Below are 19,232 nucleotides of genomic sequence, written 5' to 3' on the forward strand. Positions count from 1 at the left end.
GTATAGAGAAATCACAACACGCTTGACAAAGCGATTTCCAGACCGCTTTTAGGAATACATACATTGTATTCATTCATTAATTAATCACTGAGCAAAAGCGCTTGAAAAGCTCTTTTCTAAGCGAAAAGTGCAGGGAAAAGCACTTCGAAAAGCGCTCACCAAATCGACAGCGCTTGTGATTTGTAATGTGAACAAGGCCTAATGCATTTGACTGAAAAAAGTACTAAAAAAAGTGGCTAAGCTTGCAATATTTACTTTATCTGTATGTTTTTGGGGTGTGGTAGGAAACCGGAGTGGCAAGAGAAAACCCACACAGACACGGGGAGAACATAGAAACTCCATGCCCTGGCTGGGATTCGAACAGGGGACCCAGCGCAGCAAGGCAAGACTTCTAACTACTATATTTCTTTTTTAGACAAGGCGTGAATACATTTCCTGTGACAAAACTCGGGAGACAAGTTAATTGAATTTAGATCCTTATCGGTTTATCTCATGAATGATCTCTCCTTATAATCGAGGTGACAGGTAGGTAAAGCTATGAGATAAGTGTAGTGAATCACTCCCAATGTATCTGCACACCATAACACATACTTCCCAAATCTAAACAGTGAGAATATTCCGACACACCTAGACACCTACTATGGAGAGTTTGGGGCGAGGCTTGGGATTAATGAGCTCCTCCCCTGATCTCGTGGTATTATAACTGGGAAATACATTGACTAGTAAGAACCAAAACAGACACCAAGTTTGGAGTAAGCAAGCGAGAAGAACCCAACGAACAAACACCAAGATGAGGAAGGAAATTTTATTCTCTTTTCTGCTCCTTGTCCTCCTGCAGTGCCACACTGGTAAGCCTCTATGGGGATTGGGGAGGGAACTGGTACCTCTGGCGTCTGCAGGGCACCTGCGCTATACAAATGAGACAAATATAGGCACAAGAGGCGCATGCCTAGAGCTACCCTGTCCATGGGGCACCATTATTAGATTATAGTAGGAGTATATATTTATATAATTTAGGCTTATCAATTATAATATGGAGATATTAGCAGCGATTTAATTCCAGGTTGTAGTCGATTCTTATTATGTAGTCTCGCACTTTCAATTATGATTGGCCAATCATTGACCAATTTTACCACCTACATGTAGTAGAAAGGAACAACAGATATTGAGGATTATGAGCAGATTGTGTAGGTAAACGGTCATACTACGTAGAGGTGGTAAAATTGGCCAGTGATTGGACAATCATAATTGACATTGTGCACAAGGCAGTGCATGCAAACATCAAATTTTGATTGGCCAACCACTGGCAAATTTTACCACCTCTGTGTCGTATGGGAGCCTACCTACAAAATTTGTTCACAGTATTCAAAAGCTGTTGGTGGCTGGATGGTGTAATGGTTAAGGGCTCTGCCTCAGACACAGGCGACCAGGGTTCAAATCTCAGCTCTGCCTGTTCAGTAAGCCAGCACCTATTCAGTAGGAGACCTTAGGCAAGTCTCCCTAACTCTGCTACTGCCTATAGAGCGCGTCCTAGTGGCTGCAGCTCTGGCGCTTTGAGTCTGCCAGGAGAAAAGCCCGATATAAATGTTCTGTGTTTGTTTGGCTCTCATACTACATGAAAGTGGCCAAATTGTCCAAGCGTTGACCAATAAAGTTTGAAAGTGTGTATGCAGCTTAATACTGCAACTCTGCGGGCATGTGGCTGAGCCTACGCTTCTCTTAAGCTTGGTACACACCTTCAATTTTGATTGTCCCATCTCTGGCCCTTCTGTGTAATATGACAGCTTACCTACACAATCTGTTCATGGTATTTAACATCTATTGGCCCTCATACTACATAAAATTGGCCAATCGTTGGTTAATAAAGATTGGAAGTGTGTATGCAGCTTAATACTGCAATGCTGTGGGCGTGTGGTGGAGCCTGTGCTTCTCATACACTGCCCCAATGCTCAGTGTTGCAGTGTTTAATTCCAAACTCCTGTGTAATGCTATGGCTGGGAATGTGTGGTGGACCTAATGGAGGCATCACAGGAAGACTGAGCACCAACCTCTAGGAGCCCTAAGGCCATCTCTGTTATAGAGGATATATACCTGTCTGCACACCACAGTGCAGACAGGTAATTATGTTGCACACTTGCTATTGTTCATTTTGGCACCCCATAGGGTATAATGACATGGCTGCAACAGCTGTGTAATTATGGTGCACGGTACTTATCACCGGTAGCAATGGGATTTATCGGTGGACCGGCTTGGCAGTTTCAATTAAAGGGTTGTGTGTGTGTCGGGGGGGGGGGGGGGGGGCTAGTAATCTGCATCAATAGAGGGTTAGTGCAAGGTGTAGGGGTAGGGGAGGGTTACTGTGAGAGGTTATGATAGGTAAAAGTAGATTATAAGTGACATTACAGATATTCTGCTACATCAAAAAGAAATCTCGGCTTCACTGTGCCCCAAATAATGTTTTACATGTACCCAACCACCATAACCTGTACCTGATCTGCTGTATGCATGTGCAGGGTCTATGGCTAAAAGTGTTAGAGACGCAGGATCAGGAGGACTGCCAGACAACTGGTATTGTTTAAAAGTAAATACATATGGCAGTCTCCATATCCCTTTCCCCTCGGGTAAAACACTGCAATTCCAAAGCCTTTGTTTATTTTCACTTCACCAGTGCAAATAGTTGTTTTGGCTGCAGACTGGATATCGAGAGATCATATTTAAAGCAAACTTAAAGCAAAAAAAAAAAACATGATGTAATGAATTGTACAGTATGTGTAGTACAGCTAATGAATAGAACATTAGAAGCAAAAAAAAAAGAGTTACCGTAAATGGCTTTATTTTATAACATGGCATTACAGTTGTCACAGTTGCAGCTTTAAAAACCACACTCTGTCTTTTAAGCAATAAAACAAAACATAAATAATTACCCTTTGAACTTTCCTGCAGTAAAAACTTATCCTAAGCTGTCTCTCACTGCTTCTTTGCTGTTTAAGTGCTTCAGAAAACAGAGGGTCCAATAGCTCAGAGAAGCTCTTTGGCATAGATAACAACTGACTTTTTTTTAACTCTTCCTGTACTGGAAACAATATGAGACTCTTTCCTTTGCTACGAATGTTCTATTTCTTAGCTGTACTACGCATACAATTCATTATATCATAAGTTTATTTTGGCTTCAGATTTGCTTTAACGACATTACAGCTGTCAGATTTCCACTACCTACGGTAAGTGACAGCAACATAGGAGAAAAGCAATTTATGGCTCATTTTACTCTGGAAGAAACATACTTTTTATTTGTATATGTTTACATGTATTTTAAATTTTAAGATTTTCGCGACAGAGGTCCTTTAAGCAATACCAGTTTCCTGGCAGCCCTGCTCATCCTCTGCCTCTAATAAATTTAGCCACAGACCCTGAACAAGCATGCAGCAGATCGGGTGTTTCTGACATTAGTACAAGAAATGTACTTCTTATTTGTATGTGTTTTAAATTTTAAGATTTTTGCGGCAGTTCCTCTTTAAAAGGAAATAAGTATGGCAGCCTCCATATCTCTCTCAATTCCGTTGTCCTTTAACTGAAGACCAGCGTCCACTAACCCTGCCACCATGTCACAGTTTGCCATTGGGAGCAGCGCGGCTGAAGACCCGCTGCTTACAAAAATAAGAAAACAGCAATTTCAGATCAAAGCCGATGGCATCCTAGCCACACCTGTTACAATCGTCAGATGGCAACCTGTTTCCTGTTTCCTCAGGTTTGCTTTACACGCACCCTCAGATTTGGATAGAGGTTCACTTTGAGTAAAAAATTAAACCTTTCACAAATATCTCTTTTCATTACTTAAAGAGAACCAGAGACGATAAAAAAATTTTTTTTATACATACCTGGGGCTTCCTCCAGTTCCATAAGCCTGGATCGCTCCCACGCCACCGTCCACCGCTGCCTCTGTCCACCGGTACCGGGTCCCGTAATTTCGGCCAGTCGACGAAGCACAGTGCGCTCACTCCACACTGCGCAGGCACATGCATACAAAGCCGGAGGGAGCCGCTGTACATGCGGAAGACTGGGCGCGGCCGGCAGAAGTGACGGCACCCGGAAACCGGCGATAGAGGCAGCGGTGGATGGCGGTGTGGGAGCGATCCAGGCTTATGGAGCTGGAGGAAGCCCCAGGTATGTATAACATCTTTTTTCATTTTTTAGGTATCATTCGTCTCTGGTTCCCTTCTAAGAGCTCCTAACTTGGTGTCTGCACATATGAAAAAAGGGGCAGGGCACAGGATGACACTGTGGCCACACTCGTATGTGGGCAGGGCTACATGGTGGCTGCACTGTCATGTGCGCTGCACTTTTTTGGGGGGGGGGGGGGGTGACATAGAGGATGCACTGTTTTCGGTGTAGTGACATGGTGGATGCACTGATTTGGAGGTGGTGACATGGTGGATGCACTGCTTATGGGGGTAGTGACATGGTGGATCCACTGTTTCGGGGTAGTGACATGGTGGCTGCACTATTTTGAGGGTGAGTGACATGGTGGATCCACTGTTTCGAGGGTGAGTGACATGGTGGCTGCACTGTTTTGGGGTAGTGACATGGTGGATGCACTGATTTAAGGGTGAGTGACATGGTGGCTGCACTGTTTTGCTGCGAGTAACATGGTGGCTGCACTTTTGGGGGGTAGTGATATAGTAAATGCACTAGATATGAGAGGATGATATGATGGCTGCACTTATTACAGACAGGAAGAAGGGTGACATAATGCTGACATCCTTGCACAGGTGTAAGGAGGAAATGTGGAAGGGCTCCCCCAAAGTTTTGCTGAGGGATTTTTATTATAATTATTATTATTAGTATTGTTATTATATTCATAATATGTTTTCCACTTGTCTGAGGAATAGGACTTCCCAGAGACAAAGTTAAGGTTTGCAGGTAATTAAGCTTCAGAGGAAAATAAATGTTGCCTTGTGCTTGCTGAAGGTGTCCATACACTGGTCGAGTTGTGCACAATCCATAGAGGGATCCATTTCTTTCTTTGTTTTCAAAATGGCAGAATCGATTGTTTGGGAAAAAATCATCTCTGTCTCATTCGAAATATAAGCACTTGTTGTACTCGATTCTAAACCAATTCGATACAAAAATCCTGTCGATTGGTCGAATCGATCACAAAATCAGCAGGTGTATGGGCTGCAAAAGTCCCATCCCCTACATAGTATTTTAATTTGCACAGGGGGAGGGTGGAAGGTTAGGTTAGCGCTTTTTGGGCCAGTTGCTCAAGCAACCGGCAAGCATACGTATCCAGCACTAGGGGATCCCCACCAATGCTGGATATCAGGGACTTTGCATTTATTAAAAAAAAAACAACATGCAGAGTTTAGGTACACTTTGGAGCACACCTAAAGTAAAAGTAAACTGATGAGATACAGAACACACAGGACAGGCCTGGCAGGAGATCACATCCAGGGCCGGCGATACCATAGAGGCAAAGGGGGCAATTGCCCCAGGTCCCCAGAGCATGTGGGGGCCCCCAAGGTGTCTCCTCCCATCTTAATTCTTGCTCCCCGGGGCCTTTGCAGAGCCTTTGGCAGAGTAGCATCTCATCTGTGCTGGTGGGCAGGTGAGACACTGCACTGCCAAAGACCCCATTGTTGCTAGAACCAGCCCTGATCGCATCACATCTCCAGTCTTGTATCTTTTACACAAGTTTTCAAATCAACTATTTCAACTTTCTACTTTCTTTGCAGCCTTCTCCTTGCAGTGTTATAGCTGTCCTAACTTTGTGTGCGTCAATCCTCAACCTACGACCTGCCAGGCCAACCAGCAATGTGTGACCAAAACGAAAAAAACAGGTAAGACTTTATCTCACATTTAATGTTATTCTCATTCGTGCTGTAAAAGACGAACTGCTGTCAAAACCAACTCCTCACCTCTCTATACAATCAATTGATCAGACATTGATTCTTTCAAATCAGCCAATCGATCGATTTGCGATCGAATTCAATCGATTTGATCTATCTGACAGGATGTCAAATCTAGATTGATCTGCTGCTGGCAGCAGAACAATGGCCCATAGAGTTGTATTGGATCTAATGGTGCAATAATTAATTTAAGGGGCCCATACACTGGTGGATTTCAGCCATCGATCGATCAATTCTATGGAATCTAGCGGAAATTGATTCTATCAAATCTATCGAACGATTTGCGATCGATTTCGATTGATTTGATCTATCTGACAGGATGGAAAATCTAGGTCGATCTGCTGCTGGCAGCAGATCCATGGACCATAGAGTTGCATTGGATCTCATGGTGCAATAATGCATTTAGATCGGTTTTCAATAGATTTCCAATAGATTTCATTCTGAAATGATAAGAGCTAATAAAGCGGTTAAGGAGGGCCCCTACTGGACCCCTCTGGTTCAGGGGCCCCGATGCGGTCTCTACCTCGGCAACCCCTATTGCTACGCCACTCTTCCTACTTCTCCTCCTCTCTGCATAGCACAGGCTGCTTGTCAGGAAGCCCAGCATCATATGGTACTGGAATCCCTAAGGCCCACATAACACTTGCAACGTAAAGGAACCCTATGAAAGTTTTCCTTTCTTTCTAAACATAGGCAGAAGGGACTACCTAATGACATATAGAGGTAGGAAAATGGAAAAAAACATCCTTGCCCTTATCAGACCTTCTGGAGAGCTAGGGTGTCGGGTGATGGGCTGCAGGGGGGGGGGGTCTATAAGAATGTAAGAAGCTCTCTCCTTCCCTCTGCTCTGTCCTGCTTGGATAAACAATGCACACTATGCTGACAAGAGAGTCTTGTGGGCGGGCAGACTGACTGAAATCCGCCCAGCAGCCCATCACCGTCACCCGACACCCTAGATCTCCATAAGCACCGGCTATTTACCGCTGCAGTTTGCATAGCCGGCGACGCCCTTTTCAAGTACCGCTCGATGTGTATGGGGCTAAAAATGTGTTGATCACAACCTGTTGTTTTTGGGCTGAACTGTAAACCAAAAGCTTGAATTTAGAGTACGAAAGCAGAGCTGGCCCTTGTATACAAATATAATAAAGGGTCATTCTCTTCATGTTGATAACCTCTTCTTAACGGTCCTCTTACTTTTTCTCGTCTCAGGTGGGGTCGATTACAGGAAACTGGGCTGTGTGAACACCACAGAGTGCAACAGAGACGTCTCAGAGGTAGAAGCCGGGACCACCATATCAGTTTACAACCAGTGTTGTGACGGCGAGCTCTGCAATTCAAAAGCCAGTTCAGGCGCCATCGCAAGACTTCCGCACGTCTCTGTCATCGGAGCTGCGCTGGTCCTGTGCGTCACCAAATTGTTCTGAGCAGGACTGGAGAACATCTGCTCAATGTATCTTCAGCCATATGATTGCTGCCAATCAACTTGAATCTCTTACTTAGGCACCAAAACACAGAATTCATCAGCATGTGCACTAAACATCACAAGTGTCTCCCCCAAACACCCCCCCCCCCCACACACACACACACACACACACACCATCCCCCCATAATTATGTAGTTTGTCATTTCCAGTCTACATAATGAGGCAGCATTTCCTCCCTAAACATAATTAGGTAAATTTCCCCTCACAAAAAAAAAAACAATTAGGGGCAGCATCATTTCCTCCCCACAACAAACACATAATTAAGATACAAAAAACAAGCAAACACAAATAAGTACCTTTTGCCCCTCAAACATAATTAGGCAGCATTTCACATCAATAGGCAGAGTGTCCACTAAACATAATTAAACAGAATCCCCACTTCAATCACTGAAGAGTCCCCCGCAAATCCCCAAACATAATTAGGCATAGACCTCTCTCTCCAACATACTCAGGCAGATGCAGATGGTCACTTCAGTGTGATACTGCCCTGCATCCAAAGATCCTGAGAATCAGAGACCATGCCCTGAATCTTTGTTACATAGTGTTCCCCAAGCTTAGAGAACCACCGTTAATCAGCCGTATTTGTGGTGTTGTTCCCCCATGAAAATGAATAATTGTTCTGACTGATATCCCCCTCCCCTCCTTCCCCCGTCAACAGTGTAGAGCAATAGAAGAAGAGGCCAAAAAATGTATATGTAAATAAACAAAATTGCCCATTGCAAGGAGAACATTCTTTTGCTGTAAAAATGATGGCCAGAGGCTGGAGAACTTGTTTGAACCCAAAAAAAACGTTATACTCCACGCACAGTTATCCAATCTCAGACTTAGTGCACTTCTTGTATCAAAGTGTGTGTTGCAAACCTCCCAACTTTTTGAGATAAGAAAATGGGATACTTTAAGACACTCCCCCTGCCACACCTCTAACCACGCCCCACCACACCCCTCGCCAAGCACATTACAAAGAATTAAAATACATAGTTTTAACATTCAAACCACACTGGTTCTTTTATCATCATTAGTTTTTCTTTATTTTAAAATATTAAAATAAGAACTATATTTATGTAATGAATGGGAATAAAGTCTAGAGTAATAATACATATATTTACATAGATCTGTATATCAGTCCTGAAAGAGGGAGCTATGATGAAGAAGGGATTTGTTTCCCAAAGAGGGACTGTCCCTCCGAAAGAGAGACAGTTGGGTGCTCTGTAATGTGTAATAAAGACTGTGTTACCCCCATCATCGAGTAACTGTGTATTTCTTTTCAGTATAACTTTCAGTGCACACATTCATTTTTTTTTTAATATTTTGAAAGATATCTAAAGCAAAATGGGGATAAAAAGTCCCTGCGTGTTATACGACAAATGCAGGGATTCCCCAACTAACGAACGCCTGCTGAAACGAACCTCCCACCCGCCACCACTTCGGGGATTTCATACGTGTCTCTACTCCTGTCCTCAGTGTAACCACTCCCCCCATGTCTCCTGCTCCCTCCCCGTGTCTCCTCCTCCCCCTGAATGTGTATCGTACCTATTACATAGCTGCCAGGAGATTACGGCGCGGGGGAAAGCCGATAAACGGCTTACCCTGCCCCTGCGCAATACCCGGCGGCGTTAATTACTATTCCCCCTCCAGGCCACCCTGGATAGTGGGGGAGAGACGTAATTCGGCTTCCAGCTATTGCTGACGACTGCATTACAGTGGTTTTGTAGTAATTTGTGCTCTGTCTTCTGACGGTGCCCAAATTACTCAGTGAGTGCTACTATAGCCGTAATTCCTATAATGGCCTATGGTGCCGCCGACTTCGCCCAAATCTCCTGCCCTGTAGTTTCAGCACTCCCTGCGGAGAACACAAACCTCTCCTGTCCCACGCGGCTCCCCTAGTGACACGATCAGCACAGGCCATTACAAGGGGGAGCCGGGCGGAAGTGAAGAGATCTGTGATCCTCACAGGGGCCATGGATTAAATTTGGCACCTGCTTCTACACTTACATGGGGAGCAGGAGACGGGGGGGGGGGGGGGGAGTGGGCACACTGGGGACAGAAACTTGGAGCAAAAGAAGAAAAGGAGGGCAGAGGCAAAGATGGATAGACAGCACATGTGAAGCTATGAACATGCCTATGCAACAGTAGTGGATGATTGGTGTCAGGACACCTTCTGGGGAAAAGGCACAGGAAACAAAAACACGGGAGCCCAATAGTGTAATATGTTTAGTCAAAATTGTCAATATAGAAGATAAGAATCTACTCACAAGAGTGGGTTGCAGAGGGGCAACCGACCACAGGAAGCAGGTGGAGACAATTAACCCGACTCCACTCGGGGAGGTCACTAAGGACCTGGATGCGGTCGCTCTACTTGGAAAAAAGAAGGGAGGCAGATGTCCACCGTGGTGTAAACCACATATGTTCTGCCTCCACCCCTCACACGGGTATCGTATGGGGGTTAGGGATGCACTAGATGGTATTAAGAGGCACCCTGGTGGTATATAAAAGCGTTTAAAAGCAGTTTAAAACCGAGAAAAGGTTTGAGGTTGCTTACCTCAAGGACGACAAATCTTTGTAGGGACAAAAGATTTTATTGGTAGCACAGGCAACGCGTTTCACGGGTCTAAGCCCGCTTCCTCAGGCCAATAGCAGTGCCTATATTAGTAAACATGAGACTCCTAAGCATACTAGTATTAAAGATATACATACATTTACAGCATCAGATTGTAATCAGCGATAGCATTGAATCCAGTGTTTCATTTCATATATATTATTACAGATTATATATATATTATTACAGATGATATATTATAAATAATGTACATATTATATTAGGAGTATTTACCCTTGTCTTACGGAGCTGCTGGCGTTTATCAGCCAGAGGTATATAGATAATCAAAACATGATTTTTCAAACATATGGAAAATTATGAAACATTGTTTTAAAAAGGTGGGGGGGAGGGGGGTTGGGAGGAGAAAAAAAAAAAAACTTTAGTTTTCCACCTATGCAACAGCTGGAAGAAGCTGTGATTGACAGACACTGGCGTGCAAAAGTACATAAGGTCTAGAAGAGTTAAAAATTGACCAAATTAATGAATGAGGAGGAGGAGGTGGCGTAAAGGTGACTGCACAGTGAGCAATCTATCCAGTCCAATTATATACATTATTAAAGTTGAGCAATTCCTGGACACCAGGCAACTATGATAGATGTGGCATATGGGGGTTTGAGCCTCACTGTCACTGGGGGAGGGGAATTTTAGTTACTGTTCTTACACTGGATGCATGTCAGTAATACACTCCCACAGATACACATTTAACACACACACACACACACACAGACATACTCATAACCCACAGACACACTCACATAGACACAGACTCACACTCAGGGGCATAACTAGAAATCACTGGGCCCCCCTGCGAAACTTTGGAAGGGCTACCCCCCCCCCCCACCACCACCACCACCACCACCACCACCACCACCACCACACACACACACACACACACACACACACACACACACACACACACACACACACACACACACACACACACACACACACACACACACACACACACACACACACACACACACACACACACTTTCTACACAAGTAAACTGAGAACCAATGTTATTCAATTGGCTAGTAGAGATGACCCGAACAGTCCAACTGTGAACGTATTTGCGCGAAATTTAGGGCGAGTTCGACCATCCCCTATACTACATCATTAGGCTCAACTTTGACCCTCTACATCACAGTCAGCAGACACAGGGCAGCCAATCAGGCTACACTCCCTCCTGGAGCCCTCCTCCCTGTATAAAAGCAGCAGCGTCGGCCATTTTCCTCACTCGGTGTTGCTGCACTAAGTAGAGAAGGGAGAGTTGGCTGCAGAGACATTAGGGAAAGCTTAGTTAGGCTAAAGTTAGGCTTGTTAGCTTGCTCCTTGCTGATACTTATTGCTAAAAAGCACCCCTCAACAGCTCTTTTGAGAGCTAATGTTGTTCTTGTGATCTGTTTTTTTTGTGTGGCCCACTGGCACTTGCATATACAGCCTGTTAGTCAGTAGCAGCTGGCAGGGTTGTTCATCAGGACCTCGTGATTACGGATTACCAGTGATCACGAGGTTTTTTTTCATGAATCCGGACTCGAATGAGAATCCGGAGATCAATACCGATTACGGGTTCGAATCCGAATGTATACGGATTTTACACTTGAATTCGTCCGTGATCACGGCTGTTAACCAGCGATCACGAATCCGGATTGCGGTATCCAGGGGATGACGTCATTGGGCCAATCAGAAGACCCCTAGCCGAGGCCCTAGCAACCAATCAGAGGAGGGGAGTCTGGCCCTTCCCTACTCTATATAACGCGGCGGCCATGTTAAGGGACTTGACTTGCTTGTGACTCTGTGGTACTGAGAGGCTCATCTCCAGTGCTGCTGTGTTTCTTAGCAAGTGTTTTTCAACTGTTTTACCCAGTGTTCTTGCAAACAATCATATTCTGAACACATTTATTGTACTCATTTATAGTTAGTTAGTGATTTGATTGTTAAAGTTCAGTCAGCTAGTATAGTGTATATACTGTATACTGTGCTAGGCTAGTGTTAGGTCTGTGTGCAGGCTAGGGCCTGCTAGCCTAGGTAGGCTTAGCCTACTAGTTTAGGTAGGTTAGGGATTATAGTTAGTAGTTGTGTACTAGTTAAGTTAATTTGTACTGTTAGTTTATGAGTTTATTTAGTGACGCAGCTGCAGTACTGTTAGTTACTTAGCAGGCAGGCCAGCATCTGTTGTTGTGATTTTGACTGCTGTGTGCGTCTGCCTGACTTTATTGTGTTGCAGACTTATTCTCACTGTCTGTCACACTATAGTTACTTAGTTATCTACTACTGTAGACTACACTACTACTACTAGGAAATATAGTTAGTAGTTGTGTACCAGTTTAGTTAATTTATACTGTTAATCTGTGAGTTTATTTAGTGACGCAGCTGCAGTACTGTTAGTTACTTAGCAGGTAGGCCAGCATCTGTTGTTGTGATTTTGACTGCTGCGTGCGTCTGCCTGACTTTGTGTGACAGACTTTTATTGTCACTGTCTGTCACACTAGTTCAGGGTCGGACTGGGACACCAAGGGACCGCCAAGAAAGTTTCAGCCTGGGGCCCTGACCACCCCCCCAGATTCCCTCTCCTCCCCCTCCCCCAATTTTGGGCTCACATACACATGTATGTATTTTGCATGATTATGGTAGGGAATAGATTGTGAGCACTTCTGAGGACAGTCTCCAATAAGGATATGACCACATGCGACACGCGCAGCACGCCGCAGCAAAAATAGATGGGTGTCACCACGCACTGGAACATGGGCGTGGTCATGATGTGGTCAAATGGCAGCAGATTTCCCAACAAAATGCAATCAGATTGGCTGCAGATATCCCCACAAAATGCAATCAGACTGGCGGCAGTTTTCCCCAAAAGATGCAATCAGATTGGCAACAGATATCCCCACAAAATGCAATCAGATTGGCAGCAGATACCCCCACAAAATGCAATTAGATTGGCAGCAGATATCCCCACAAAATGCAATCAGATTGGATGCAGATTTCCCCACAAAATGCAATCAGATTGGTGGCAGATTTCCCCACAAAATGCAATCAGACTGGCTGCAGATATCCCCACAAAATGCAATCAGATTGGCGGCAGATTTCCCCACAAAATGCAATCAGATTGGCAGCAGATTTCCCCACAAAATTCAATCAGATTGGTGGCAGATTTCCCCACAAAATGCAATCAGACTGGCTGCAGATATCCCCACAAAATGCAATCAGATAGGCGGCAGATTTCTCCACAAAATGCAATCAGACTGGATGCAGATATCCCCACAAAATGCAATCAGATTGGCGGCAGATTTCCCCACAAAATGCAATCAGATTGGCAGCAGATATCCCCACAAAATGCAATCAGATGGGCAGTAGATTTCCCCTCAAAATGCAATCAGATTGGAGGCAGATTTCCCCACAAAATGCAATTAGATTGGCGTCAGATTTTCCCTCAAAATGCAATCAGAATGGCTGCAGATATCCCCACAAAATGCAATCAGATAGGCGGCAGATTTCCCCACAAAATGCAATCAGATTGGCGTCAGATTTCCCCTCAAAATGCAATCAGACTGGTTGCAGATATCCCCACAAAATGCAATCCGATTGCCGGCAAGATTTTCCCACAAAATGCAATCAGACTGAATGCAGATATCCCCACAAAATGCAATCAGATGGGCAGCAGATTTTCCCTCAAAATGCAATCAGATTGGTGTCAGATTTCCCCACAAAATGCAATCCGATTGTTGGCAAGATTTTCCCACAAAATGCAATCAGACTGAATGCAGATATCCCCACAAAATGCAATCAGATGGGCAGCAGATTTCCCCTCAAAATGCAATCAGATTGGTGGCAGATTTCCCTACAAAATGCAATCAGATCGGCAGCACTTTTTCCCACAAAATACAATCAGATTGGCAGCAGATATCGCCACAAAATGCAATCAGATTGGCAGCAGATAACCCCACAAAATGCAATCAGATTGGCAGCAGATATCCCCACAAAATGCAATCAGATAGGCGGCAGATTTCCCCACAAAATGCAATCAGATTGGCGTCAGATTTCCCCACAAAATGCAATCAGACTGGCAGCAGATATCCCCACAAAATGCAATCAGATAGGCGGCAGATTTCCCCACAAAATGCAATCAGATAGGCGGCAGATTTCCCCACAAAATGCAATCAGATTGGCGTCAGATTTCCCCACAAAATGCAATCAGACTGGCAGCAGATATCCCCACAAAATGCAATCAGATAGGCGGCAGATTTCCCCACAAAATGCAATCAGATTGGCGTCAGATTTCCCCTCAAAATGCAATCAGACTGGATGCAGATATCCCCACAAAATGCAATCAGATTGACGGCAGATTTCCCCACAAAATGCAATCAGACTGGCTGCAGATATCCCCACAAAATGCAATTAGATTGGCAGCAGATATCCCCACAAAATGCAATCAGATTGGCAGCAGATATCCCCACAAAATGCAATCAGATTGGTGGCAGATATCCCCACAAATGAAATCAGATGGGCAGCAGATTTCCCCACAAAATGCAATCCGATTGGCGGCAGATTTTCCCACAAAATGCAATCAGACTGGATGCAGATATCCCCACAAAATGCAATTAGATTGGCAGCAGATATCCCCACAAAATGCAATCAGATTGGCAGCAGATATCCCCACAAAATGCAATCAGATTGGCGACAGCCGGTAGATTTCCCAGTTTAGGTAGGCGTAGTCAGGTATATAGGTGTCCCCAGTATAGATATACAGTCTATAGGTGTCCCCAGATTGGGTTGGCAGGTCCCCAGTTAGTGGGGGGGCCCATGCTGGAAGGGGGGGTCAGTGGGCACAGAGCAGCAGGGAGGGGGGAAGCCCCCCTCCCTCACCTAGGGCCCCCCCTTCCGCGCTCCCCCCAGTTAGGTAGGCAGGTCTTAGTCCCCCATGCTAGAAGGGGGGCAGTGGGCACAGAGCAGCAGGGAGGGGGAAGCCTTCCCCCCTCCCTCATCTAGGGCCCCCCTTCCGTGCTCCCCCCTCCAAAATTGCAGCCAGCAGTGGCAGCGAGTGGGAAACCCTTACCGGGATCAGAGCTCTGCGTGCCGCTGCTGGTCAGGTCTCCTGCACTGTACTGTCCAATCATGCTCTCACAGAAAGTACTGTGAGAGCATGATTGGACAGTGTCAGTGCAGGAGACCAGATCAGACCAGCAGCACGCAGAGCTATCTCGGTAAGCCGTTCTGCTGGCTGGCTGCAATTCTGGAGGGGGGAAGTGCGGAAGAGGGGGCTTCCCCCCTCCCCACCGCTCTGTGCCCACTTTCCCCCTTCATGCGCTGTGCCCCCCTCCTTTTCAACACTGGGGCCCCAAGGAGGCGGGGTGGCCGAGGCCCCCTGAAGGAATAAACGGCACTTCGGTGGCTGCACTAGTTACTTAGTTATCGACTACTGACTACACTACTAGTAGTACTACTAGTTAAAAGAAAAAAAAACACTCTGATTTTTTTTGTCACCGACCCAGACTTTTTATTAAAGTTTACACCCTTTCCCACTATATATATATATATATATATATATATATATATATATATATATATATATATATATATATATATATATATATATATATATATATATAATATGTGTGTTTTTTTTTTATTTTATTATTTTTTTCTTATTGTATTTGTATATTATTGTACAACGACTGGCAGAGGTAGAGGGCGAGGCACCACCAGGAGAGGTAGCGCCATTGCTGCAGCCACTGCCAGCACCAGCAGGTCTGTGACTGGTCTGCTGCCAGCCACTGACCGCAGAGTTGTGGAGGAGGGAGCAGAGGCACAGCAGCAGCATGTTGCGCCCATCTTTGAGACGGGTCGTCGCTCCCGGCCCATTGCGGAGAATCAGGCAGAGGCTGTCGTGGAAATGATGGCGGAGCAGCAAGCCACCGTTTCCAGCCAGACCTCCAGCGCCAGCGAGACCAGTGCCACCACCAGCACTCCGGTCCGCAGCAGGCCTCCACCACCGCTTGAGGTCACGTCGACCCCAGCGGCCAGCCTGCCCTCAATGAGCGCGCTCTTTACCCCAGGGGCCGTAAGCATTTTGAGGGATGTTGTTGCCGAATTTGAGTAGGAGATGATGAAGACATGCAAGGAGGAGGAGGAGTTTGAGGTGGAGGATTTTCTTGTCAGCACACAACAACCTGAATTTCATGAGGAGGAGGAGGGGCCTGATGCAGGGGATGTTGGGGCAGAAGAGTTGGTTGGGGGCTCAGAGGAGATGTTTTGGGATGAAGATGATGATGATGAGGTGCAGGACCGTCCCTATGTGCCACCACCACAGTTGGGTGAAGGCAGCTCGTCATGAGAGGAGGAGGCGCCTCCTCCTCGGAGGAGGCGATCCTTGTTCGGCGATTGGAGGAAGCCGTCCCCCAGCCTTCCACCCTCTCTGTCCCTGTCCAGCGGGCACAGCAGCTGATGCCTGTGGCTAGCAGCAGCAGCATCAGGCACCTAGGAGACCTGCTGTCATTGACTAAGGCACTCTACTCGCCAGGGTCCACAGAATTATGCGCCACTAACTATTACGCCACTACAATAGCTATATTTTGTTGTAAAAAAAAATAATAATCTGAGGTGTCTGGGTTGAAAACTGTTCTGTCCCAGTTGTGTATTGGACACAATGTGGGCTTCATGACTGCTGTCCAGATCCTCCTGCTGTTTAGTATTTATTACAGCTGTGGTACCAACGCTAGGTTCCATGGCCCACTACATTGTATGCTGCAACACGTTACTCTCCTCCTTCTCCTCCTGCGTTGCCTGTGCTATCGAGTCCCACCGCCAGGGTCCACAGAAGTTTTAAGGCCATTCGTGATCACGACTCATGATCCGGATTCAATTCGTGATCACGACTCAAATTCAAACTCGAATCGAATTCTATGGTCGTGATCACGGCCGAATCCGGATTTGACCCGGACCCGGATTCGAATGCACTCGAATCGAATTTGGGTGCATTCGAGCAACACTGGCAGCTGGTCCTTGCTAATTTCTATATTGCAAGTTCCAGCACATTCAGTGGCTACCTTTTCACTGCACGTGTGTGACAGCTGCTTATTTGTAATACTAGTCATTGCATACCTGTTCAGTGCACCTGCTTGACAGTGCGCAGTGTTATATTATATAGCAGTCACTGCATACCTGTTCAGGGTACCTGTGTGTGTGACAGCTGCTCATTTGTAATACTAGTTGTCACGATTTCGTGAACGCCATTGCGGCAAGTGCAAGTAAATGCCCCAAAATTTGATCTGGGGCACCCCTTTAAATTTATCAGCCTGTTTGTAGAAAAACAGTGCTGATTTCAGCCCAGACTTCTGCTGCACAGGGAAGAGATGTGTATCTCTCCCTGGCAAGGGTGCCATAAAGCAACAGATCCACGGTACAGTCATTGTTCCCTAGGGACCCACAATAAACCCAAAAAACCAGAGCATTCACATAGCTCACAAATCTACTTCAAAGATGATACTAGCTAGGCCAGAACAGACCCCTCATAAAGTCATTAAGCATTCCTGCATCTAGCCTGAGGGGAGTTAAGCCTCATACACACGGGCTACAACTGTCGCTGCAACCATGTGGCACGCGCGTGTGGCGGCGACAGGTCGCCCGTATGTATGAGGCGCGCATCCCGAACCGTCGCTAGTCGCTGCTGTCGCCAGGCGATTGGCGGGGCGAATTGCCGGCAACAGCTGTCGCCGCAACTTCGCCGCAACATCAACGCAACTGTCGCTAGTCCGCCGTGTGTATGCGGACTAGCGACAGCAACTCCATACACAATTTATGGAGCTTACGGCAGGGGGATGGCGGGGGGAGCAACCTTCGGCGACAGCTTCCGCCGAATCTGTGTCCCTCTGTGCGCTGTGTGTACGGCTGTTGCACAGAGGGACCTGGCGACGAGCTGCAGCTGCTTTTTTTTTTTTTTTTTATGGCTCGAGCCACCGCTGTGGCTCATGTGTATGAGCCTTTAGAGAGAATGACTTTTAATTCACCTTGATATGAAGGAATAAGTCATTCAGACATTTTACTAAATTAATCAGTTTTCTGTCAAGGCTAGCCATTACAAAATTAGCCGACCATTATTAGTAATGATTTATGTGTGGTGGAACTAATCAGAATGTTCCTACCATTATCCGAAAACAAGCAACAGTGTGATCTGCCTTGGGATACCCCAAGATGCACATGTTTGGTATCTGTGTGACCAGGGCCGGCCCTAGACTTTTTGCCGCCTGAGGCAAGATTCGAAAAAATCGCCCCCCCCCCCCAGCCGTGGGGTGGGGAGTGCCGAGCTGGAGGGGTAGCTGGCAGAAAGGGGGTATTGGGCCTAGCGGCGGGGAGGGGGGTCGGACTCCCCCCCTCCCTCGCCTGGGTCCCCCGATCTGCGCTCCTCCTCCAGCGTAAAGTACCAGGCAGCCAGCGTGCATATCATTAAGAGGCAGCGGGCGGGGGAATCACTCACCTCTTCCGCGTTCCATCGTGCGCTCCACTGACGTCACTTCCTGCAAGGCCGTCCCATACAGTGGGCGGCGTTGCCGGAAGTGACGTCAGTGGAGCACGCGATGGAACGCGGAAGAGGTGAGTGATTCCCCCGCCCGTTGCCTCTTCGTCATATGCACGCTGGCTGCCTGGTACTTTTACGCTGGAGGAGGAGCGCAGATCGGGGGACCCAGGCGAGGGAGGGGGGGGTCCGACCCCCCTCCCCGCCGCTAGGCCCAATACCCCCTTTCTGCCCGCTACCCCTCCAGCTCGGCGGGCGGCCCCAGCGTCCATGCAGAGGCGGGTGCCGCCCCCCCAGATTTGCCGCCTGAGGCAAATGTTTCACCCCGCCTCATGAGCGGGCCGGCCCTGTGTGTGACACAGGGAACGCTAGAAGCCCGCCCGTGTCACTCGCTGCAGGTTTTGGTCGGCTGTTGCCGAGCTATGATCATTCCAGTTATTGCCTAATCTTTCTGCTTGTCATGACAAAGGGCGAGAGACGGTATACAACACCCATCTCCTTTTACAACTCCGCCCTCTGGCAGAGGAAGAGTTAAAACCAACAATGCTGGACAGAGGAGAGAGTCTTTTGTCCAGCCATCCCATACCATCAAAGGATTGGCATTACAAGACTTCTATTTATTCCACAGAACTTTCCATAACTGGACTTCAAATCTTCTGTTGGACTTCATATCACAAAGGACACGGTAACTTGATAAATTGCTCAGACTATCAATAGCTATCTTTTCATTTAATCCT

At 46.5% G+C, this 19,232-nt stretch overlaps 1 protein-coding gene across 1 annotated transcript; it reads left to right on the top strand.

Annotated features, from left to right (window-relative positions):
• Window positions 1-703: 703 nt before the first annotated feature.
• On the top strand, window positions 704-8,625 carry LOC137528802 (protein Bouncer-like). The gene is made up of 3 exons (XM_068250407.1): window positions 704-848; window positions 5,730-5,834; window positions 7,113-8,625. Exons 1-3 carry the CDS (start codon window positions 791-793, stop codon window positions 7,325-7,327), a joined length of 378 nt encoding a protein of 125 aa, XP_068106508.1. The 5' UTR covers window positions 704-790; the 3' UTR covers window positions 7,328-8,625.
• Window positions 8,626-19,232: the final 10,607 nt, after the last annotated feature.

The sequence above is a fragment of the Hyperolius riggenbachi genome, chromosome 8 (genome assembly GCF_040937935.1).
Source record: "Hyperolius riggenbachi isolate aHypRig1 chromosome 8, aHypRig1.pri, whole genome shotgun sequence".
NCBI lineage: Eukaryota > Metazoa > Chordata > Amphibia > Anura > Hyperoliidae > Hyperolius > Hyperolius riggenbachi.

What these genes read in the sequence shown, in the direction of transcription:
- LOC137528802 (XM_068250407.1), top strand. Translation starts at nt 791, where the DNA reads ATGAGGAAGGAAATTTTATTCTCTTTTCTGCTCCTTGTCCTCCTGCAG. An exon ending in CCTCCTGCAGTGCCACACTG is followed by an intron (nt 849 to 5,729) that starts GTAAGCCTCTAT and finishes CTTTCTTTGCAG; the next exon opens with CCTTCTCCTTGCAGTGTTAT. An exon ending in GACCAAAACGAAAAAAACAG is followed by an intron (nt 5,835 to 7,112) that starts GTAAGACTTTAT and finishes TTCTCGTCTCAG; the next exon opens with GTGGGGTCGATTACAGGAAA.